The 25709-nt window shown below is 43.3% G+C and overlaps 1 protein-coding gene across 2 annotated transcripts in view; it reads right to left on the bottom strand.

Annotated features, from left to right (window-relative positions):
* The window catches only part of NME7 (NME/NM23 family member 7), a 238141-nt gene that overhangs the window by 119887 nt on the left and 92545 nt on the right, over positions 1-25709 (bottom strand). For both annotated transcript variants that reach the window (XM_073563790.1, XM_073563789.1), the window contains exon 7: positions 10030-10135. In XM_073563790.1, coding sequence (XP_073419891.1) covers positions 10030-10135 — 106 coding nt within the window. The remainder of the gene's footprint in view (positions 1-10029; positions 10136-25709) is intronic.

Here is a 25709-nt window from a genome sequence, read left to right as displayed (position 1 = left end):
GCAGCCGATAAATCAGGTCTGGCACAGGTTTCTCAACATAACGCAGTCCATTCGGTTTATTATGCAGCATAAACCAAAGCAATATGCAACAGAAAGTTCATATAAAACAGCATAGCGTCCATGACAGAGCTTCACTCTGTTAACCCTGTGGTCACACAGGCTTCGTTATGTCCGGTACACAGGCTCTCTTAGCCTCACAGTTATATCCCCTCTTCGGGTTACCTCATAGCTGCTTCTCAGTCCAGACGTTCATTCCCTCCAGGGAACTATCAGACACACGTCTCCACGTGCACTCAGGAAGGCAGACACTTCAGCCAGACGAGACCTTCTATACGGACCAACCGGGTCCAAGCATTTACTCATGTGACCTACCCTGGCCACCTTATATGGTCCGCAGCCACGCCCATCGGATCACATGGCTATGACCTCATCACAGGTCCTTCAATCATTCACATACATATACTTTACTATGGCGATCTAGACACCCGCCCCTAGGTGGGTTTGTAGGTGATTGATCCCACCCGTCTCACCAATCACCTGAAGGCTTCTCTCTAACACCTTGGAACAAAAGATCAGCTCTGCTGATCATCACATGATCAACCTTCATCCCAAGGCCACCCACCTTGGGATACATAACGGTCATTTAGGACCCTGCACCTGTTACCACTCTGGACATGGCTATCCGTCCGTCCTGGGACACCCACACAGCGCCCCCTAGCGGACACAGTGGTCACTACACCACATACCTCCCCCCTCTGCTCAAGCTTGTGGGGTTGAACACACAACATCACCCAAGGATCTCGAGACCGGGCACCCATGTCACCTTGCCCCACAGGCCGAGAGAACCGTCTCCGTCTGTTTTGTCTATCGTAGGGCCTCATCTCTACGTTAGGTCTCCCCCGCCCCCAGCGGTCAGAATATCGGTCTTGGGCTTTGGCCCTCCAGTCACAGTCTGTCTGCGTCATCAGACACTGTTTAGTCACCACACTTCTCCAGTGCGCTCCGTCACCTCTTTTCCTGTCTATGTGTCTTGTAACAAATGGCACATCACCACGTCTAAGTTTGATTTTCAGTGCATTAACCTCGTGGTTCATTGCATCTGCTGTCTCTATAGCATTCTCCAGTTCACGCTGAAATCTACAGTACAACGTATTGACACCTTGAGCCTCTTTCTCTGCTTCTTCCAATTGGCGCTTCAGCTGTTTCAGACGCACATTATTTTTCTCCGCCAGGTCTTTGTACTGCTCAGAATTACGCCTTTCATCATCCATGTGCATTAGTACATCCTTCAGTTTTTCTCGGTACGACGTAGTTGTTTTCTTGCAGATTGCCGCTCTTTAGTTTCAGCATCAAGCTGTCCCTCCAGTTGTGCAACCTTTGCTTCTAACTCCTTATTCTGGCGATCTAGTTGCTGAAGGGCATTCTCATTCTTCTGAGCATTTCTACGTTCCGCATTCAGATCAGCATTCATCTGGTCAACCTGAAGTGTGGTCTTTCTCAGCCTGTCATTGGCTAATTCAACGTTGCTTCGTTCTTCCTCCAATTCTTCAAGCTGTGCAATGCGAGACTCTAAACGCCTCTTTTCTTCCAAAGCTAGAGCATCTTTACCACTGTTGTTGGCCATTACATCAGCCAGTTCATCTCTTTCCTGCTGTGCTTGCCTTTTAGCACGCTCTGCAGCAGCAAGCTCCTCCTGCATATGGATCATCTCTACTTCCATACTCTCCAGTTTCTTCTTTCTTCACTCTGTTGATCACTCTGGCCTGGCCGCTGTGAGTCTTCATCCCACTTCTTCTCCCGCAGAAGACCTCTTTCAGTTTCTGAGAGTACTCTTACTTCTTCTCTCAGGGACTTATTCAGACCTTGCCACAATGCCAGGTGACCTTTGAACTCGGAGACTTCCTTCTCTAGCTCTTCTAGTCTGTGCTCCTTTTCTCTCTCAGAGACACAGTCACCCCCAGAGACCGAGTCACACCGATCATCCGAGTGAACCCTCCAGTTACCCTCTGACTGTGTGTCCACTCTAGTCATCTCATCTACCAGCTCACCACCAGTCATGTCACGAGACATCAGGTCCGTCTGTTGGGCAGACGCACCCCTTCCTCCAGTCACTTCTACCTCTGACCTGTCCACGTCAGGAGCCGTCACCGTCTCAATATCTGTTAGCCCAACAGTAGAAAGGTCTCCATCCCCTTGCTGTAGAGGAACTCCCCTCTTCCACAAGCCCGAGAACAGTTTAGAATCCTAGCCTATAACCACTAGACAGGACAGATTTGGGACTATCGCGACATCCTGTCCGGCAATGCCCCAACCTGTCTCAAAGACTACCCTGGCGACCGGGCAACTCTTAGTGCCCCCATGGTTGCAAGTGACCCCCACCTTTCTGCCGGGCATCTCAGGAGCAACCCACACTAGTCACCGGGCTCCCAGGGTCAACCAGACCAACTATATCTTCATTATCTATCTGGAGGCCACACCCCCGTAGCATCGTGCCGGCGGGGTAGTTCACCAGGCAGATAGAACAGACATAGGACATTTGCTCCTGGCAACAGTTCATCTGTACCAGCCTTTTTACATCGGGATGCTCCGCCCCCATTCCCGAGACTCCACCCCCTTTTGGGCAACCATCCCCTTTTGGGACTCCACCCTTTTTGGGTTACCACCCCCATTTGGATCACCGCCTCCCTCTGGGACTCTACCCCTTTCGAGGTTACTACCCCAATTTGGGTCACGCCCCCTTTCAGGATATCCCCATGTCCCTTCTACAGGTCTTCTTAGACCACAGTTCACACAAAAGTTTGTCTCTTGGGCCCGTACTGACCCTTTAAGTACGATACCACACAAGTTCTTGCTGGCACCACCACAGCTCCTGCTGTCACCGATCACCGACACCTCCGGCTGCGGCTCACACACAGCTGCTGGTGTCACCTTCGTAACCCCGCCGAGTTACAGCAAGCCACTTGTCACCTTCGTAACCCCGCCGAGTTACAGGAAGCCGCTTGTTACCTTCTTGACCCCACTGAGCCACCGTAAGCTGACTTGAGAGGGAAAAGAAAAAAAACACAACACAAAACTCACGTGTCCTGTCTGTGTGCTATTCAGGACGTCCGTCTCCTCCTGAGACCGTCCAACACACAGGGCGCACAGAGTGCTATTCAGGGAGCCGACTCTCCTCCCAGGGTTTCCCAACACACCGGCCTCACCAGGTCCAGGGGCTCAGCGGGTGCTATTCAGGACATCCGTCCCTGCCTGAGACTGTCCAACACTCACGCCTCACCAGGTCCAAGGTCACAGCACGTGCTCCAGGGATCCGATTCTTCTCCCAGAACCTCCCAACACTGACCCTCCAGGACCTCGCACACTGAACCCTCCAGGTACAGTCTTTCTCACTGACCCCGGTCAGTACAACACGGACACCTGTCCGTTACCTGTGTCGGCCACACAGGTTCTCGGGTACCTCTTATCCACAGAGGCACCCTATAGCAATCACCAGTCTCTTTCTCTGACCCAGGTCAGCACATTACACGGCTTTCACAACCGTCACCTGCCGGCCATGCATGTTCTCGGACCCCTCTACCGCAGAGGTGTCCTATAAATCTCTTCCACTGACCCCGGTCAGCATATCACACGGCTTTTAAGACCGTCAGCCCTCCTGGCTCAGCGTTGCCAGCACTGCAACATGTGCTGTTGGAACCGTTGCCCTTAGCAACCGAGTTTTGCAGTCCTCGTCCGTTGCCCCTAGCAACAAGGCTACAACACTGCCCTTTGCATTCTCCACCAATCGTAAGGTAGTGCTTGTCATTAAGGTAGGGGATACTCGCTAGGCAGCCGATAAATCAGGTCTGGCACAGGTTTCTCAACATAACGCAGTCCATTCGGTTTATTATGCAGCATAAACCAAAGCAATATGCAACAGAAAGTTCATATAAAACAGCATAGCGTCCATGACAGAGCTTCACTCTGTTAACCCTGTGGTCACACAGGCTTCGTTATGTCCGGTACACAGGCTCTCTTAGCCTCACAGTTATATCCCCTCTCCGGGTTACCTCATAGCTGCTTCTCAGTCCAGACGTTCATTCCCTCCAGGGAACTATCAGACACACGTCTCCACGTGCACTCAGGAAGGCAGACACGTCATCCAGACGAGACCTTCCATACGGACCAACCGGGTCCAAGCATTTACCCATGCGACCTACCCTGGCCACCTTATATGGTCCGTAGCCAAGCCCACCGGATCACATCGCTATGACCTCATCACAGGTCCTTCAATCATTCACACATATACTTTACTATGGCGTTCTAGACACCCGCCCCTAGATGGGTTTGTAGGTGATTGATCTCACCCGTCTCACCAATCACCTGAAGGCTTCTCCCTAACACCTCTGCAGATAACCCTCCAGCAGTGTGTGATCGAAGTTAAGCTTCTCGCTTTACAGCACTACAGGGTGAGAAAATTCTCACAATGTAGTGCCGTAAAATGACAGGTGAACTCAGGTGACCTGTCGGCGGCGGAGTGATACAATGCAGAGGATTATCTCCATCATTGTTTCACTGGAGCCCATGGAGAGCGGTCGAATCAGCCCACGGGAGATCGTCGTGGGACAATCGTATTAATTGGATTACGTCGGACACAGGGAGTATAGAGTTGGTTTATTATTTTAATTTTTTTTCAGGTGATCGATGGCTTCGGGGATTAGCTGTATATGGTAAGTATGAACTATATATGTGTTTTGTTTTTTTTTACATTCAACACATTAGCCGGATGATGGAACTACTATTGTCCCATCATTGGCTAATGTGTCAATCACTGTCAGTGTAGCAGGCATAGCCCAATGGGACTTGCATACACATACACACAAACACACGCAGATCCCCGCACAGACCCCCACACAGACCCACACACGTACACACACATAGCCCGCAGACACCACACATGCACAGTGTCGGCGCATGCGCAGTTAAAAAAAAAATGGAATCCTTTGCCCATAGGCTACCATCCTAGCAAAAATTGGACAGTGACGGATCCGTCGCTGTCCGATTTTTCGACGTAGACAAAAAACGATCCTATGTCCGTTGTAGCCAGCCGACGGACAAAGAATTTCCAACGGATCCGTCGAACGACGGATGAAACGTGTGGCCATCCGTCGCAATCCGTCGCTAATACAAGTCTATGAGAAAAAAACGGATGTCGCGGCATCAGTCGCCGGATCCGTTTTTTTTCAAAAAACTACGTATTGTGACTGATGGCAAAAAAACTGATATGTGAGAGGGGCTAAATGCAGTCAGGATTCACCTGTATTACCTGGACAGAAGGGCCGTCAAGTGACCACATGTATGCAATTTGCATACTTGTGGTCACATATCGACTAGACTCTTCACTGCTAGAACATTAAGATTAAGAAGCAGAAAAGAGTCTACTCGGCATGTGACTGCAAACATGCAAATGATTGCCTACCCGCATAAGGAATTTTGACAGCATGTGCAATGCTATCACCATTCAACAGTCTGCATGCACACAGAATGAAGGCAGAATATTTTTCTCAGACCAGACAACCCCTTTAAGGCTGTACAGCATAATAGTTGCCTTTAATATTCTGTCTGTATTTGTGTATGATGTGTACATACAGGTTTATATCATACAGTATAAGTAAAATTTCTAGACCGCAAACTCCAATACAAAAAAAAAAACAGAACATTTAGATGTGGTCCAGCATAGCTATACAAGTAGTATGTCAATGTCCACACACTAACAAGACTGTTTAACAAACATGGCTGCAATTCATTAGACCCAGCATAATCCAAAGGTAGACATCTATTTATATAATTGACTTGGAATGTTTTCTTTTCCTGTTCTGTCCAGATGTCACCATAGCCCAGAATTCCAAGCGGAGAAAGTTCACAGACGGCCATATTGGGACACCCAAGTGATGCCGAACACCGTTGCACCACACACACACACATGCATGCAGCCTCTTGCGTGATACCACCAGCGGAACACCGTCGCACTACGCCTGCGCGTATTCCGCGCAGGCGCAGTGAATCATTCGGCTGATCCCGGTGGCAGATGTGTGACGTGTCTACAGGCAGAGGAAGCCGGTCACATTAAAGGGGTTTTCCCACGAACGAAAGTTAATTTTAAAAATTGTTTGTGTCTGACCATGTACGGAGCATACCACATCTCCTGGGCAGGGGAGGAAGCAAAAGACAATACTGACATTACAGCAGGGGATCACAGAGGATTCATTTTGTGAGGTAAAATATTTCACTGACTGTTTTTAAACAATATTTTACCTCACAAAATGTATCCTCTGCGATCTCCTGCTGTAATGTCAGTGTTGTCTTTTGCTTCCTCCCCTGCCCAGGAGCTGTGATATGTTCTGTACACGGTCAGACACGGGGTGAGAGAGACAGAGCACAGGGGGAGACAGGTCAAACGGGACAGCACATGAGAGGAGAACACAGCGCAGGAAGGAGAGAGACAGCAGACAAGGGGGATAGCACATGGGATAGACAGGTCAAAGAAGAGAGCACAGACGGGAGAAGTCAGCACATGGGGAAAGAGAGAGTGGATAGGTGGGTGAGCACATGGGGGGGGAGAGATTCTCAACGCTGCAAAGCCTGCCTCTATCGTGACATTACCGCCCTCCCGATGCGATAGCATTGGGCCTCCATCTAGTACATTTTAAATATTTGTTGTGCTTCCTGACACCCTAAACACACGCATGCTTACACTGGCTGAGCATGCATGCGTTCTCAATAAGAAGAGGGTAGTAAGCAGCTCAAGAAAACCTGTTGTGGCAGCTTACCACCCATGAGAACAACAGAATTGGGAGTGTGAAATGTCATCCAGAAAAACTCACCTCCCAATGCAGAAGTGAGTGACGCCCCCCATCGATATCGGGAATTAATACTAGAAGGTCCTCCCATAAGATTAGTCTGTTTGCAGATGACCTTTTCATATCGGTCACAAACCCAGTCGAATCTACTAATGTATTATTAGCACTTCTAGAAAAGTTTAATAAAATGTCTTTCTTTAAGATTAATTCTCTCAAATCCAAAATTATGCCGTTTAACATGGCCCGGGAGGATGTAGAATGGGCTTTGCAAAGAACCAATTTCAAATTAGAAGAAAAAAGCTTACCCTATTTAGGAATTTCCATTACTTCCAACTTACGCTCTATAGTGCCAGTAAATATTAAAACTCTCGAGGCTAACATCTCCAAAGATTTCTCATGTTTTAACTCTTTAGAGCTTACACTTCTGGGCAGGATACTGACAGTTAAATCTATTACTTTACCAAAAATATTGTATATTTTCCGAGCCATCCCTTTAAAATTCCCTTTAAAGCTGATAGATAAGATACAAAACCTGATTAACCTATTCATTTGGGAAAACAAGAGACCATGAATAGCCAGGAACACTCTTTTTCGTAAAAAAATCCATGGGGGCTTGGCTGTCCCAAACATTTGGGCATACCAACAAGCTTATCTAGTTAAACATAGTCACCAATGGTTTACCCAAAAGGATCATCCAACTTGGATGGATCTGGAATTGGCGCAAATTAACTATAGTTCATTACGAGATATTTTTTTTAAATATATTCTTGTCTCTTCTCTGAAAAAGCATAGACATCCTATTTATGATGCTATTTTTGAAGCGTGGAGGAAGTTTGCCAAACTTAAGAAAAATGATAATAGAGTTTCTATTCTTAACAACCTGCCTCTCAAAACGATCACAGTCATATATGATTGCCCAATACCAAATGCCTGGCCTAATCATCATATAAAGAAAATTGGAGATCTCTATGATGGCATATATATCAAGTCTTTCTCTTCTCTTAAGGGCCTGTCACACTAAGCGATATCGCTAGCAATATCGCTATAACGTCACTGGTTTTTGTGACGTTGCAGCAATAATGCTAGCGATATCGCTATGTGTGATACTTACCTCCGACCGGCTCCCCCGCTGATTATCGCTGATCGCGCGAGAACGCCCTGAACGGTTTCTCGTCGTCAGCTTCCTGTGGAGAGACGAGCGACGCGTGGACGCGGGCGGGAGAACATCAGGATCGCCTCGTCTGACAGGTAAGTAGCGACCCACGACCGCTGCTATGTCGCTGGTGAGATCTGCCTGTGTGGCAGCTCACTAGCGACCACTTAGCGATGCACCAGCGATCCTGACCGCGTCATATCGCTGGTCGGGATCGCTGGTGCATCGCTAAGTGTGACAGTACCTTAAGGACAGCTTTCATTTGCCCTCAGGTGAATTCATGTCTTATTTGCTGATTAGAGATAACCTTCAAAAGTTAATAAGCAGTAGAAAGTTAAATTTAGACGTGATTCTCTCATTAGTGGGCAACCCTGCTCTTGAAAATAGATGGGACTCTTAGGCATATTCATCATTGTTTCAATAGAGATACAGTGTTTTCAATGACCAGTTATATGAAAAAAATGGGAGTTAGATCTTAGATCACCCATTTCTGAGGAGCAGTGGAAATATGCCTTTAGGATTTCCAACAGATATACAATTTCTATGGGACTACACGAGACTCATATGAAGGTAGCGCTCCGGTGGTACTACACATCTCATATGAGTGTGGATACTTCTCCATTGTGTTGGAGAGGCTGCCATTGCAATGGAAATTTATTTCATATTTATTGGAGCTGCCCCAAGTTACATACACTCTGGTTACAGGTAAAGATGCATGTCAACTCACTGTCCAAAACCTTTATTGATGTCACCCCCCGTATGGCGCTTTTATCCCTAGACCTAGAGGGTATTAGTCCGACAATCAAATTCGGGATGACGCACATATTCCTTACGGTAAAGAATTTTATAGTGCAGTGGTGGAAGAAGCCGGATGCTCCAATTTTCTTGGATATAGTTAACACACTACGCACCCATAGTATAATGGAGGAAAAAACAGCTATCAATGCAGGTTCATTGAATCACTATCATTTGAAGTGGGAGGTGTGGAATACCAAATATAAATGATTTGTTATATCCTATTTTAAAGTCATGAAGGAATTGTTATCTCCTTCCTTGATGTCATGGATGAATTGTTGTGTCCTATTTTGAAGTCATGAGGGAATTGTTATGTCTTCCATTTTGTGTTTGAAGTCTGGTATATGATGGTAATAATTCTTGTTTGTAATTGTATGATTTCACTATTTGTAAAATGGAGATCTCCATCTTTTGATTCCTTTCCCATTCCCCTTCCCTTTTAAATTGTTAAACTTAGATAAAAATTATTTGAAAAGAAGTGAGTGATGCCGCAGTAACTCTTTAAATCGAAACAATCAGAATTTTAAACAGAGAATCAGAAAAATTATGATGTAAGCATGTATATAGGCTAAAGCAACCTTGTGATGTAGATACCACACTTAAGCATTAGAATGCATTGATCATCTACAGTTACATTGGCCCATTATCACTGGCAAATCTCCCAAATCTCAGCCCAATGGAATGTGCATATGCCTATCGTTTCTCGGAGTGAAATCTAATCGGCTTTGTTGGCCTTTTTTGGCTGTTCCTTTAGAATTCCCCCCACGATAACAGGCACCAGAGATGTGTCCATCCATTTTACAGATTCAGTACTAGATTGTATATTCTTAACTTTTCCCATATCAGGAAGACTTGCGGATGAAAAACACTCCGGACTATTTCAACTACCTATACTGGTGAAAAGGTCGCTACCATTAGCAAAGTGTGAAAAACAAAGTCCATTTCTTTTGTTTTGTTTGCAAAGCAACAGAAAACGTAAAATAAAAAAAATAATATTTAATCTAGTGGCAGAAAATGGCAAAGATACAGAATAAATACCAGAAAAAGCCATGTAAAATACCACTGCATGGATATTTCTGGATAACAGAGGGATTATCATACTCGTGTAAACCATGGTATGTGACATTGGAGTGGTGTGTTGTTTCTGATTTATTTTGCTTGTACTTATGAATACGATGAAGACATAACAGAAAGTATTGAAAATAAATTCCGTAAATTCCAAAAGGATAAAACCCAGAAACCTACCTTCTAATACAGCATGGGGCTTAATAATGCAGCAGGTACAATGTGTGAATTTTGCTGTGTTTTTTGGTCCACGGCCTCCACTTGATGGAAAGAAAAACTCTAACTCCTAGTGGAGGTTAAAAGAAGAAGCATTAATACAACTTCATATGATCACAACTTTTAAGGGAATCAGTCAGTAGGATCAACCCTCCTAACTTGTGTACATGGTCTTGTCGATCATAGGAAGATTAATAAAATGATACCTTGATATTTGCAAATCGGATGTTTTATTCCAGAAAAATCCACATTTTACATGTAAATGATCTGTTAAGATCTATGGGCGGGATACTGACTTGCGTGAGAATCTGCCTCCAGAAATTATTTTAACCCCTTAGTGACAGAGCCAATGTGATACCCAATGACCAAGTCAATTTTTACATTTCTGACCACAGTAACTTGATGAAGTTATAACTCTAGAACGCTTCAACTTATCTCACTGATTCTGAGAATGTTTTTTCGTGACATATTGTACTTAATGTTAGTGGTAAAATTTCTTTGATATGATTTGCGTTTATTTTTGAAAAAAACGGAAATTTGGCAAAAACTTAGAAAATTTTGCAATTTTTAAATTTCTAATTTTTGTACCCTTAAATCAGAGTGGTGTCACACAAAATAGTTAATAAATAACATTTCCCACATGTCTACTTTACAGCAACACAATTTTGGAAACATAATTATTTTTTGTTAGGATGTTATAGGGCATGTTTCCACAGTCAGTATTGGCAGCGCTTTGGACGCAGCTCTGTCCAAAGCGCTGTCGGCTTTTGTACGCGCGGTGATTCCGCATGTGTTCATTGAACCGTGCGAAATCACCGAATCCTATACATAGGACGGTGACATTTATCTTGAGGAAACTGAGCATCTCCTCAAGATAAATAGACATGAGACGCTTCGCATGTCCGGTTACACAGGGAAGCCAGAGGGGCCCCTGCACGAACAGTGGAGATGGGATTTCATAAAATGCCCTCCACTATGCTGTAACATCTGGACGCTGTGGCTGTACGCAGCACAGTGTCCAGTCCGCAGCGTTTACTAACCGTGGCAACATACCCATTAGGGTTAAAAGTTGACCAGTAATTTCTTACTTTTCCAACAAAACCTACAAAAACATTTTTTTAGGGACCATCTCACATTTGAAGTGAGTTTGGGGGGTTGGTCAATATAACAGAAAACACCCAACAGTGACACCATACTAAAAACTGAACCCCTCAAGGTGTGCAAAATCATTCAAGAAGTTTATTAACCCTTCAGGTAATCCACGAGAACTAAAGCAATGTGGAAGGAAAAAATTAACGTTTTACTTTTTTCACAAAAAACTTTCTTTGGAACCAATTTTTTATTTTCACAAGTGTATCAGGAGAAAATGGACCACAAAGTTTGTTGTGCAATTTCTCCTGAGTACGCCGATACCCCATATGTGGAGGAAAGCCACTGTTTGTGCGCATGGCAGGGCTCAGAAGGGAGAGAGCACCATTTCAATTTTTGAACGCAAAATTGGCTGGAATTAATTCTAACTCCAACCCTAACCCTAATCCCAAACCTAACCACAATGCTAACCCCAACACACCCCTAACCTTAATCCCAACACACCCCTAACCCTAATCTCAACACCAACAGTAATCCCAACCATAACCACAATCCTAACCCTAGCCCAACCCTAATTTTATCCCCAACCCTAATTTTAACCCAACCCTAACCCTAACTTTAGCCCAACTCACTTGACCCCAAATCTAACCCTAAAAGGAAAAATGGAAATAAATACATTTTTATCTAACTAAGGGGGTGATAAAGGGACAGTTTGATTTACAATTTTTTATTATTTTGATCACTGTGATAGGGTCTATCACAGTGATCAAAATGAACCAATAGGAAAAATTTCCTATTGTTGCCGGGTGCCGGCCGGCCCAGGGGACTTCACGGGGGCGATGCAGGGACACCAGAGGTACCGGGGAGATCAGGGGACCCTATTTCTCTTTCCTCTGATGTGTTAATAACAGCGATTGTAACATCGGGGTAGCCGAGACCCCAAAAAAATTCCAACTCTGGGGGGAGCTATGCACTTATTTCTCAGTGCCAAGACATAAGTACCCTTAACTGCTGCCGTTAAAAGGCGTATCAGCGGTCCTTAAGGGGTTAAATGAAAAGGAAGTGTTACCATTGCGAGACATGTAATGACTGATAGTCTTTTTCTGACCGACATGTCTCATACTGGAACTGCCCCCTTTCATTTAAATAAGCTCTGGCAAAAGATTTTCTGGGAAATCAGTGTCCGGCCCACAGATCTTAACAGCTCATTTGCATATAAGAAAAATGTGGATTTCTTTGGGAAAATACATCAGTTTGCAGATATCAAGGAATCATTTTAGTCAGCTTTCTATGACTTACGTGCTCATATAGACAGCTTAGGAGGATTGATCCTAGTGACAGATTCCCTTTAAAACAATACTGAACTCTGTAATGACCATATCTACTCAAGGTAAACTCTAAATCTGGGATGCAGAGAAGTTTATTCATCAGCAACTCTGACGTTTTTCTAAAGAAACCATTTTACTAAGGCTTGGACCGGATGATAATTCAGATGTATTATCAGAGCCCGATCCTGTCTATATCTGCATTAGAGGTTTCATTTGGGGCCCCAGTCTAAGATTCTTTCATATTTGATGAAAAAAATAGCGCAATATGAAGAACTTTTTTTCTGCCAAAATGACAGATACTTTGATGGAACCTGACCCAACACCATTATAAGCCAATGGGATTTGTTGGATTCTCCTGGCATCGGACAATTAATGGACCCTTATCTGAAGCTTTAGACCAAAGCAGAAAAACAGAATTCACAAAGCAGATGTCAACTATCCCGGCAGAATTTTTGCTTTCTTGGCCTTTTTCAGAGAATATTTTTGAGAACAGACATATAATGAGAATTAACAATCACATTGATAGTCTGTCCAGGTCTGACCAAGGTTATTTATACTATTAAACAACCTACACTGCTCAAAAAAATAAAGGGAACACTTAAATAGCACAATGTAACTCCAAGTCAATAACACTTCTGTGAAATTAACCTGTCCAGTTATAAAGCAAGAATGATTATCAATCAGTTTCTACTGCTGTTGTACAAATGGAACAGACAACAGGTAGAAATGATACGTAATCAGCAAGACAAACCCTATAAAGGAGTGGTTCTGTAGGGGGTGACCACAGACCATTTCTCTGTTCATATTCTTTTTAGCTGTTGTTTTGGTCACTTTTGCATTTTGTCACTGTTGTAACACCTAGAGGTACAGTAGCAACCCACAGAAGTTGCACAGGTAGTGCAGCTTATTCAGGATGGCACATCAATGTGACCTGTGGCAAGAAGGGTAGCTGTGTCTGTCTGCACAATGTCTAGAGCAGGGAGCAGATACCAGGAGATAGGTCAGTACACAAAGAGATATGGAGGGAGCCATAGAAGGGCAACAACCCAGCAGCACAGCAGCAGGACCATTACCTTCTCCTTTCTGCAAGGAGGAAAAAGAGGAGCAGTGCCACAGCTTTTTAAAATGACCTCCAGCGGGCCACTAACATCCATGTGTCTGCTCAAATTGTTAAAAACAGACTCCATGAGGGTGGTATGAGAGCCCGACATCCACAAGTGGGTACTGAGCTTACAGCCCAACACCATGCAGGGCGATTTGAATTTGCCAGTGATCACCAAAATTGGCAGATTCGACATTGTCGCCATGTGCTCTTCACGGCTGAGAGGAGAATCACACTGACAACATGTCACAGATGTGACAGAGTCTGGAAACACCGTGGATAACATTCTGCTGCCTGGATCATCCTCAAGCATGACCGCTTTGGCAATGGGTCAGTAATGGTGTGGGAGGACATTTCTTTGGAGGGCTGCACAGTCCTCCATATGCTAGCCAAAGATACCCTGACTGCCATTAGATACCAGCATGAGATCCTCAGACCCACTGTAAGACCATATGCATTTGCACTGGGCCCTTGATACCTTCTGATGCATGACATTGCTAGGCCTCATGTATTTGAAGTGTTTCAGCAGTTCCTGCATGATGAAGGCGTTGATATTGTGGACTCACATGCTCGTTCCCAAGACCTGAATCCAATCGAGCACATCTGGGACATCATGTCTCATTCCATTCATCCACACCACGTTGAACCACAGACTGTCCAGGAGTTGACTGATGCTTTAATCCAGGTCTGGGAGGAGATCCCTCAGGAGAACATCCGCCACCTCATCAGGAGCATGCCCAGGCGTTGTAGGGAGGTCATACAGGCACGAGGAGGCCACACACACTACTGAGCATCATTTTCTTGTCTTGAGGCATTTATTTTTAGATCATCTTGTAATTTGATTTTCCACTTTGATTTTGAGTATCATTCCAATTCCAGACCTCCATGGGATATTAATTTTGATCTACATTGATCATTTTTATCTTTTATTGTTCACAATGCATTCCACTATGAAATGAGCAAAGATTTGCAACTGAAACATTTAATTCAGTGATACCTAGGATCGGGTATTTTAGAGTTCCCTTTATTTTTTTGAGCAGTGTAGCTAGTTCAGTGCACATAGGCTGCCATTGATCTCAGCAGCACAGAAAAGGGCAATTTGCTGATGAGAATCATCATCACCTTTGCAGCATAAAATATGATTTCACCTTACGAACAAGCTTTTTGCTTGTTTATAGGGTGATCACCAGCCTGTTTAGAGTGCACGATAAACCTGCAGTATAAATGAACCTTCAAAGTCTGAAAAGCGACATACAATTCCAATCAGATCGGCATAAAATGTTCTAGCTCCATTGAATGAGATTGTTATAATAGTAGCAATATTATAATAGTAATAACAATAAAAGAAGAAAGCCAATAGTGGTGTCAGGTGGGAACATATGTTCTTAGGAGTAAATTCTTGGACTTTAGGTGCGCTGCCAGACAAATTCCATAGCCACACAAGGTTAAAAAATTAACCCTTTATTCCCTTTATTCCCCTAGAATCTTTGTTGCGGTCAACGATGTGGACCGTTGGACGTGCAGCAGGCTGACATACTGATAATACAGGCTTTACTCTATCTTGGAAAGGGTGAGTATAAATACCTTTTAATTCATACGATTTACCCAGATAAGACCCTATTGCCCTCTTGTCTCAACCCTTTAGTGTATACAACAGGTGGGAACATATGGCACTAGACCGAGAACAAGTTTTTGGGTTCTCATCCAACAAATATGTTGGAATACAAATGCAAAGTTTAGGCCGATTCTCTATTTGCTCCGTTCCCCGACCAGCCACCCCGGTTGGTACGGTCATCCATCTTATCCGGAAAATCCATGCCGCACTCCTCAAAACTCATACAGACACACTGCGGCATGGATTTTCCGGATAAGACGGATGACTGTACCAACCGGGGGAGCTGGTCGGGGAACGGAACAAATCGAGAGACGAAGGTGGTGAGTAGACAGTGTCTGATGACGCAGTCAGACTGTAACAGGAGGGTCAAAGATCTGGACCGATATTTTTCCGCTGGGGGCGGGGGAGGCCGAACGTAGAGAGGAGGCTGTATGACAGATGGAAAAGGTTCTCTCAACCTGTGGGACAAGGTGTAATGAGTGCCCGGTCTCGAGAGCCTGATGTAATGTTGTGTGTTCAACCCCACAAGTTTGAACAGAGGGGGGAGGTATGTGGTGTATTAACCACTGTGTCCGCTAGGGGGCGCTGTGTGGAGGTCCCAGGAGAAGGGATGAATGGCAGAGTGCTGAGTGGCCGTTATGTATCTCAAAGTGGGTGGCTTTGAGATGGAGACTTATGTATGTGTGATCAGCAAGGACATTGATGAGGTGCTGCATTAATATATGAGGGAGAAGTCTCCAGGTAACTAGAGAGTTGGGGGGGCCTGGTTACCTACAAACCCACCCAGGGGGTGTGTTTAAAGCATGATTGTAAACAGTGTGAAGATGCCTGAAGGACCTGTGATGAGGTCAGAGTCATGTGACCCAGTGGGCGTGGCTATGAACGATATAATGTGGCCGGGGTGAGTCACAAGGGGTGAATGGAGGGACCTGGTTGGTCCACAGCAGAAGGCCCCGTGCGCAGGATTGTCTCCTGGCTAACAGCCTGTGTGTGGCTGTGTGTGTAATGGCTGCCAGAGCTTGAGAGTTCCCTGGAGGGATAAGGACGTCTGCAGCCTGAATGAAGGAACCATGTGGAGACCCTGACGTGGGTGAGATAAATGAGGTTAGAAAGTCTCCTAAGCATAACCTGTATGATCACAGGCTTAACAGAGGGAAGCTCTGTAATGGACGCTATGCTGTGATGAACTTTATGTTGATTGCTTTGGATTATGCTGGTGAAATGAACTGTATAGTGCTGCTGTGGCTCTATGATGGTGAATAAACCGCAAGGACTATGTTTTGAGTTTATGGAAAACCTGTGCCGGATCTGGTTTTGATCTCTGCCTAGCGAGGATCCCCTAAGTAAATGACAGCGCTACCTCACAATATACATTTCTATCTCTATGACACTTAACTTCTAAAATAGGGAAGGACACTTATTCTCCAAGGGCTCAAGTTGGGGTATAAAAAGTTCAAACAATAAAAAAGCCTATACTCACATATTGGATGGGTGCCGCTCCTCCTCACCTTGCTACCATGTCTCACGTCAATCTTGAATCTCAACATTCGGAGGGGGAGTCACATTACAACGCTGGTCAACTGTAGCCTTCACATTTCGTCCCAAGAGGAAATCTTAGCTGGTTTCCGGTTCTGTTGAAATGAAAAGGGTGCAGCATTCACGTGACGCCCCCTCCAGATGTCGGTACCCAAGGGACACAGTAGAGAGTATGGAAAAGTGACTTCAGTAAATGATTTTTTTTTATTACCCCAACCTGGGTCCATTAAGAATACATTTTTAAAGAAGATGTAAACCACTTCAAGATACCCTACATTGATATAGATTTTGTGCGTCAGAATGAAGAATAAACCTCAGAGCATAAGCCATGCAACATTTCTAAGCAAAGAGCAATAACAGAGTTAAGACCAGCTAATCTGAGTTCTGGCATACCAATTTATTTGTATGAATTGATGAATCAAAAATCCTTTCAGGCTACGTGGGAAAAAAAATGAAGACAATGATATATATTTTATTTAACCACACACCTCGTGCTTGCTGATACAGTACATTGACAGCTATATAACATGTACGTCACATGCGCTCAGCATGGCTCTGGAGTAAATGGAGGTCATTTGCAAATAGCTTTTTCCTTGAACTGTAATCGTGAGTAAAAAAAACTAAATGCTGGGTTATCTTGGTAAGTGCATAAATGAATATCATCACACATCTAATTTCCCGCTATATAGTGTGAACTGAACACCCGTGTAATATGCAGGGGCCTAACTACAGTGGGTGCTGGACTTGCAGTCACACACGGGCCATGGAGCCATGGGAGGGGGTACAAAAAGGTCTCATTGGTCCATATGAAAAGACCAATACTAGTAAAAAACTGTGAAATTTGGAGGCTGTTGGAGATTTTACATTGGAGTCTACAAGCTTCAAGTTACGCCACTGCTAACATGTGTAATGATCAGAAATCTTCTACTCACACACCCCACTATACAGTTGCAATCAAAAGTATTTAAAGATGCACTCCTCCTCCGCCCATCAAAGTTGTCATCCTCTTAATAAAGTGCAATTATCCTATTATATAGCACTGTGTACTTACAATTGCTCATTTTGCCTTTCTACCCAGATGGTTCTTCTCTTTTCACTGCTCTACATATAAATAGGAAGTCACTGTCCCTGCAGAAATCATTCCCCTCTTCAACTGCTGACCCTGCCGCTCCACTCCTCCCCCTGCCAGGGACATTTGCAGTGACTTATGACTCATACAGGGAAAATTGACCTCATGTGTCTATATAGAGCTTGGAAGGATCCAGCTAGTCAGTTTTTAATCACCCAATCTCATAGACCTAATGGATCCTTTGTTGGGTAAAGAGAATGGGGCATCAGACTGTGCTGCTCACCAGTCAGAATGATGAACCAGGGGAGTCTACGCATTTCATAGTGATCACACCACTTCCTCAGGACAGTCTATTTTTCTATTGTATCCACTTGGACTCCCCTGGTTCATCATTCTGACAGATGAGCAGCGCAGTCTGATGCCCCATTCTCTTTACCCAACAAGGAATCATCACATCGGGGCTTGCAGCCGCCACCAATGCTAAGTACAATGGTTGTGTCTCATGCAATCACAATAGGTGAGTGAATTTGAATTATCTAACATTCCCTTGATCTTGGATAAGACCCTATGTGTGCTTTATAGTCCTTCTAGCTATCTATAAATCTAACGGAAAAAGAGAAGAATTAATTGGGTAGAAGGGTAAAATGAGTAATTCTAAGTACACAGTGCTATATAATATGATGATTGCAATATATTAAGAGGATAACAATTTTGATGGGAGGAGGAATGTTTCTTTAACCCCCACTGCAAATAAAATTTATTAGCAAAATTTAAAATCATTCTGCTGTTTGCAATAAACTTCTGCTAGCTACTTATGTGCCTGTTAATTAGGAACCTTCACACGTTCAGTATGTGGTCAGTATTTTAAATACAGAAGTGGTGATGTGTTTATTTTATACTTTTCCTCTGATTTTTCCTCTCCTGGTTTTGGCTTACAAATACTGATGTAAAATAGTGATCAAATACTGAATGTGAGAATGTGGCCTAATGGTCCATTGTATGTGCCCCTACAGTCAGGCAGCTAAAAATTATGTTTGTACACCACTCTTCCTCAGTTCAATGGGCATATATGGACCAAATTTGGTGACTGCTGTGAGCTTATTAATCCTGTCGTAACAATTAAAGGGAATCTGTCACCTCATTTTGGCAGTCTATGTAAATGATTTCGGTCCAGTCCGATGGGCAGTGTTTTGTGTCCTTTCCTCCACCCCTCCTTGGCCGCTGTCCGCAATATTTCTGTGAATTTCCGTACTTGGCCTCCATATTAAGCGTGTGTGCATTGCAATCAGGACTCGCGCACGCGCAGTATGCTTTGCCAAACTGCGGGCAAAGCTGAAAAGCATTAGTGCACATGAGCAGGTGAACTATGTCCCGGAAGTATTTAGCTGTGTTCCGGGACACAGTTCACCGGCACATATGCACCAATGCTTTTTGACTTTGTCCGCAGTTGGGCAAAGTATACTGCGCGTGCGCAAGTCCAGATTGCAATGCACATGCGCGTAATATGGAGGTCAAGTATGGAAATTCACAGAAATATTGCGGACAGCAGCCAAGGAGGGGTTGAGGAAAGGACCCGAAACACCGCCCATCGGACCGGACCCAGGTCATTTAAATACCACGCCAAAATGAGGTGATAGATTCCCTTTAAAGGAAGTGGTGTCAAGTTTACAAGGTCACAACAGGGGCAAAGGTTTGGTCCGTACACAGCATCTTACCATTTGATGCTGCATGCCATACAGGGAGAGTGGTGTACAAAGATTTTTAGCAGTATGCCTGAATGCAGGAACACATGAAACGGGTCGTCAGGATCCTAATTAGGGTACAAATAAGGTGCTACTTTCCAATTTGGCCCATCAATCCCACTATTAGAAGCATATCTTTTGTCTCTCTGTTTTTGTGTTATATTCCGAGTATTAGGGAGCATAGTGGAGACGGGATTTCATGAAATCCCCTCCACTATGCAGGAACATCTGGCCGCTGCGGATTAAACGCTGAGGCAGGACGCAGCAAATACTGAATGTTTCCGGACCATGGAAACATAGCATTATACATTTTATTGCAAGAAAGTAAAGAAATCATGCACAGTACACCTTGCTACATTGTATTTGCCATCACCCCCCGAAAGAAAGCGGCATTGTGTTACTAGGGATTCCAAGCAGGGGTCTCCCTCCATCACATTCATATACCCTGTAACAGTGCATATCTACCATGGGGTTTTTTTGCTGTTAAACAACCCTTTAAAGGGAACCTGTCACGGCTGGCACCTGCCTGCAGAAGAATTTTTTTTTTTTTAAGTATATACAGATATTCATTATGCAAACTAGAGTGCAGGTCAGTGAGGGTCCAGTGACCTGCCAGCAGTCTGCATTATGAATACCTTATCGGAGCACCACATGCAGATCCACCCTCCAGACCCGCCTTATAGCATGAGCATATCATTAGCACAAAACTGAAAATAAAGATTAAAGAACAAAGATAAGACGGATTTCATCACCCCAGGTATTGTCATTTTAATCAGTGTAATGGCGCCAACCTGACAATGTCTGTAGGTTACTGTGCACAATCCTGCTGACAAGTTCCCTTTAAGAACTGTACACATGTCTAGAAACCATTTAATGATGTCGATTAGTACTGGGAGGCTTTTAGTGCTTATTACCCTTCCACAAGGTATAGGATTCTGGGAATGAGTAATTCTACTACTAGTTTTCTACTTGCTACAGCACACAAAGAACCTTTCTTATGGATGTAGGAGTCTATTTAAGGAAACTGGTTTCTCCTCTTAGATATCTACAATGCACGATCAAGTTTCCTCACTGACAATGTAGACACTACACTAATATTTATACAGCATTAACCCCTTAGTGACAGCCAATTTTGACCTTAACGACCAAGCTAAATTTGATAATTCTGACCAGTGTCACTTTATCAGGTAATAACTCTGAAACGCTTTAACGTTTAGCATTTCCCCCATGTCTACTTCACATCAGTACAATTTTTGTAACAAATTTTTTTTTGTTTGGAAGTTATAAGGGAGAAAAGTTGACCAGCGATTTCTCATTTTTCCAACAAAATTTAATTTTTTTTGTAAGGACCACATTACATTTGATGTGACTTTGATGAGTCCAAAAATACCCCCAAAAGACTGCAGCCCTCAAGGTGCTCAAAACCACATTCAAGAAGTTTATTAACCCTTCACTTGCTTCACAGGAACTGAAACAACCTGGAAGGAAGAAATGAACACTTAAGTTTTTTTTTTTACAAAAATTCTAAATTCAGACTCAATTTTTTTTTATTTTCACAAGGGTAACAAGAGAAATGGACCACAAAATTTGTTGTGCAATTTCTTCTGAGTACGCCGATACCCCATATGTGGGAGAAAACCACTGTTTGGGCGCACGGCAGGGCTTCGAAGGAGCACCTTTTTTAACGCAAAATTGGCTGGAATTGAGAGCAGACGCCTTGCTGGTTTGGAGAGCCCCTGATGTGCCCAAATAGTGGACCCCCCACAAGTGACCCCATTTTGGAAACTACACCCCTTAAAGATTTCCCCTAAAGATTTTATCCAGTGGTATAGTGAGCATTTTGAACCCACATATAGGACACAAAATTTGATATAATATTAGGTCATCATATTGAAAAAGCTATTTTTTTCACAAAAGTCTTGCTCTAGCCCCAAATTGCTCACTTTTACCAGAGATAACACCAAAAGTGGACCCCACAATTTGTTACCCACTTTCTTACGAGCACAGTGATACGCCACATGTAGTCAAAAAGTTCTGTTTGGGCAAATGGTAAGGTTCGGAACGGAAGGGGCACAATGTGAATTTTGGAACACAAATTTGGCTCTATTTGGAATAGATTGTCATATTTGCATAGATTGTGTGGTTCAAGAGCAACAGTAATCCCCTATAAATGTCTTTTTGTAAATTATACCCTGCAATGTATTTAGGGAGTATGTTAGTGCTATATAAAAATAAAGATTATTATTATGGCGTTAATGCCTCAAAAGTTTGAACATTTAAAATTCCAATTTTTTTCACTGTCTCTTCTGAATCATTGTTGTATGTTCTGAGGAACACACCTCAGTTTTAAACTTTTTATTTTTTACTTTTTATTTCAGGATATTTGTGCTTTTTGTTTTCTCTGGTTAATGGTCATGTGTTAATATGCACTTACATTGTGCATACACATTAATTTACTTTCTCAGTTCAGACTCCAGTTTTTTATTCATTTCATTGTGCATTCTTTGCATATAAGGGTGTGACCACCCTCTTTCTGAGCTGGGAAATCCATCCTGTCTGGCCTAAGCTTTTACTAGTGGTTCAGTCGCTCGATCCTTGTTCACATTCACGTCACTTGGCAAGTGAAAAGGTTTTAAATACTAGAGTAGGACTCTCCCACAAGGGTTGCCGTGACGTGGCGGGATGGCTTGTACATTATTTTGATCAAAATTATGTTTACTAAATACCCTTATTTTTATTATTATTATTATTATAACTTTTATGCATTATTTGCCGTTTATTTTTTACTTTTTATTTCAGGATATTTGTGCTTTTTGCTTTTTGTTTTCTCTGGTTAATTATCATGTGTTAATATACACTTACATTGTGCATACACATTAATTTACTTTCTCAGTTCAGACTCCAGTTTTTTTATCCAGTCCTCTATGGTCCAATCCTTATGGTCCTTGGCAAACTTCAACCTGGCTCTCCTTTGCTTCTCATTGATGAAAGACTTTTTTCTAGCTTTACATGACTTGAGTCCTGCCTCTAGGAGTCTGATACGAACCATTCTTGCTGTGCACTTCACCCCAGCTGCCATTTGCCATTCCTTTTGTAGGTCACTTGATGTCATCCTGCGGTTGTTGAGTGACATTCGAATAAGAGGACGGTCACCTCGGTCAGTGGAGAGTTGTTTTCACCCTCTGCCGGTCTGTAGATTTGTTGTCTCAATGTCTGCTGCTTGACCTTGTTGTAATGGACTGCCGTCTTAGAAATTTTAAGGATGGAGGCAACATGACAATCACTGTATCCCTCTGTTAGTAAAGCCGGAATTAAACCCTTCTTTTCCTCACTCAAGACTTTTCTTTTCAACTCCTTTGGCATGGTTAAAAGTTATTTTTTTCATCCATATTACTTTTGGGATATCACTAACACTTGTTTTGCCATCCAGCTTGTCCTATTGCAAGAGGATTGTGAACACCACAGGAGGGTTTTTTATACTTTCCTTTGTTAAATAAGATTTGGTTCAGGTGATCACTTAATCAGAAGCACATTAAGTAGAATGAGGTGTACTCTGGTTGGAATTCAACTGACACTGGAATGGAATGGCTGTCAGACATGTAGAGAAGCTGATTTTTATAAAACTGTGCAGTGATCTCTTAATTTCTGCCAGAGCTGTATAAGATATTTGTAAAAAAAAAAACTAATTGTAAGATGTGTGGTAGGTCTCAAAACAGGGGTAGATACAAAGGCCTGGTTGTGATGGGCACATGGGGCAATAGTACCAGGAATCACTCCTACTGTGCTTCCTAAAAACCCGGCATTTTTTTTAGCTACTTTTAGGTGGTAGTGGCAGGAACAGGGCAAAGAAAGTGGTGCTCTGCAAGTCTGTGGACATCCTCAGAAATGAAGGCTTCCACCTGTGCCATCAAGTCAAATATGAGACACTCAACAATTTTCTCCTGGAACTGGAGGAAAGTGAGAGCTCCTTGGAATTTTTTCTGTTTGTCCCTGCTGGCGCCCTTGTCTCTGACCCTCACAGTGGTGCCAGCATGCAGTGTGGTCAGCAAGTAGATGTCCTTCCTGTCTTTCCACTTCACTGTAAGAAGTTGGTAGCTTGCAACTGAGTATGACGCCCCCTTTTCCAAACGTCTGGACTCCAACTGTGACAGAAATCCCACTTAGCTTTCCCTGACTGTCCCACAGGCCCCTGTATTTGTAGCGTGGAGGGATTTATATAGGGGGATGCTCGTGTAATAGTTGTTGGTATACACGTAGTACCCTTGATGGAGAAAGGGTGTCATTAGCTCCCAGACAAGTTTACCTGGGATGCCTATTGTCTGGGGGCAGTTTGGGGGGTTAATTTGGAGGTATCTACCTTTATATATTAGGAAAGTTATTGTGTACCCTGATGTGTTCTTGCACATTTTGTACAGTTTGAAGCCATATTTGCCTTGCTTGTAGGGGATGAGTTGGCGGAATGTCAGACGGCCCTTGAAACGCATCAAGGACTCGTCGTCTGCCACATTTTGCTCTTAGGTATAGGAATTTAGAAATGAATGTTGTAGGAGAGAAATTAGGGGTCTCAACTTGTTTAGGAGATCATAGTTGGGGTCATTTCTTGGGGGGGGCTTGGGAACTGTTACTAAAATGGAGGAATTTCATTAGGACTTCATAAAAGGGCTCGGGACATGATGGCTGCAAATATAGGGGTGCTGTGTACAGAGTTTGTTGCCCAGTAGGAGCGGAGTTTGTTGTTTTTTTTTTTTTTTTCTTACTAATGCCATGTTCAGGGACATTTGTGGGGATCCAGGAACAGAAATGAAAGGCAGTGAAATTTTGGGAAATGTATTGTCGAGTACATAAACTGGTTCTGTTGGCAAACAATTTTAAGGCTTCTGAGGTAACGAAAATTTTGAAAACAATCAAGGGGGCGAAAATTGGTGATATCAATTTTTTTCCAGGGGCTGCTAAAAAAAGGGGGAATTTGAGGGGAAAATGGACTGTCATGATACCACAGCGATGGGGGACTGTAGTACTTGGTCCTACCTCTGAAGCTTCAGCAGTGATGACCGACTCTGTAAGCATCGGATTGTGGGTTCCCGTGGAGGAAGAGGAGTCTTCACTCACTGAAAATTATTCAGATGCAGATTCAGTATCACTGCAGCTGTCATGGCAAAACAGGCTGTACGCCTGCTCCATACAATCCGCGGGCCATTGCTTTATTTTATACGCCTGCCTGACAAAAAACTAAACCTACTCTAACACTACCAGACCTAAAATCAATCTAACCCTAATATTTTTTTTATAGATTTTTTTTTACTTTTGAAAAACTGTACTCCTAGCTCTAAGAAGCCTAACCCTAGTAACCCTAACTGCAAAGAATGAATAAAATAAAATGTATTAAAAAAAACTAATGTAATCTGACAGGGGGAATGATACAGAGCGGGAAGGGGGAGGGGGGAATCAATGAGGTTTAGGAGATTTACAGATAGATGCGGAGGTAGAAATTTGATTATTTTTTTACTTTTTCTTCACTGACAGGGCAAAACTCAGACGTAGTGTATCACTCTTCTCTCCCAGAAGAACTACAAGGACAGAAGAAAGAGGCACAGCCCAAGTGCTGCCATATTTACTAATATTGGGGGGGGGGCTTGTGATCACGGCGATAAGGTCTATCATACTAAACAAAAAACATTAGCCAATAAGAAAATTCTTAGCAGTTTCGGGATGCAGACAGGCATATCTTGGCAATCGCACTGCGCATGCGGTCGCCATTTTCTCAGAAGAAGGAGGGGGATTACAGATCTGGTACCTACTGTACAGTGGGGGGCTCAGGGACTCCATTTCTCTCTTCACTGATATGTTAGATCATATCAGAGGAGAGAGAAATCAATTTTAAATCAGAATTATTTTATTTATTCATATATATACAGTGGGGCAAAAAAGTATTTAGTCAGTCAGCAATAGTGCAAGTTCCACCACTTAAAAAGATGAGAGGCGTCTGTAATTTACATCATAGGTAGACCTCAACTATGGGAGACAAACTGAGAAAAAAAAATCCAGAAAATCACATTGTCTGTTTTTTTTTCATTTTATTTGCATATTATGGTGGAAAATAAGTATTTGGTCAGAAACAAAATTTCATCTCAATACTTTGTGATATATCCTTTGTTGGCAATGA

The sequence above is a fragment of the Dendrobates tinctorius genome, unplaced genomic scaffold (assembly GCF_039654945.1).
Source record: "Dendrobates tinctorius isolate UK_male_01 unplaced genomic scaffold, ASM3965494v1 ptg000398l, whole genome shotgun sequence".
In the NCBI taxonomy this organism is placed as follows: domain Eukaryota; kingdom Metazoa; phylum Chordata; class Amphibia; order Anura; family Dendrobatidae; genus Dendrobates; species Dendrobates tinctorius.
The sequence above is the reverse complement of the archived record's forward strand: the minus strand, read 5'-3'. Positions and strand labels throughout refer to the sequence as shown.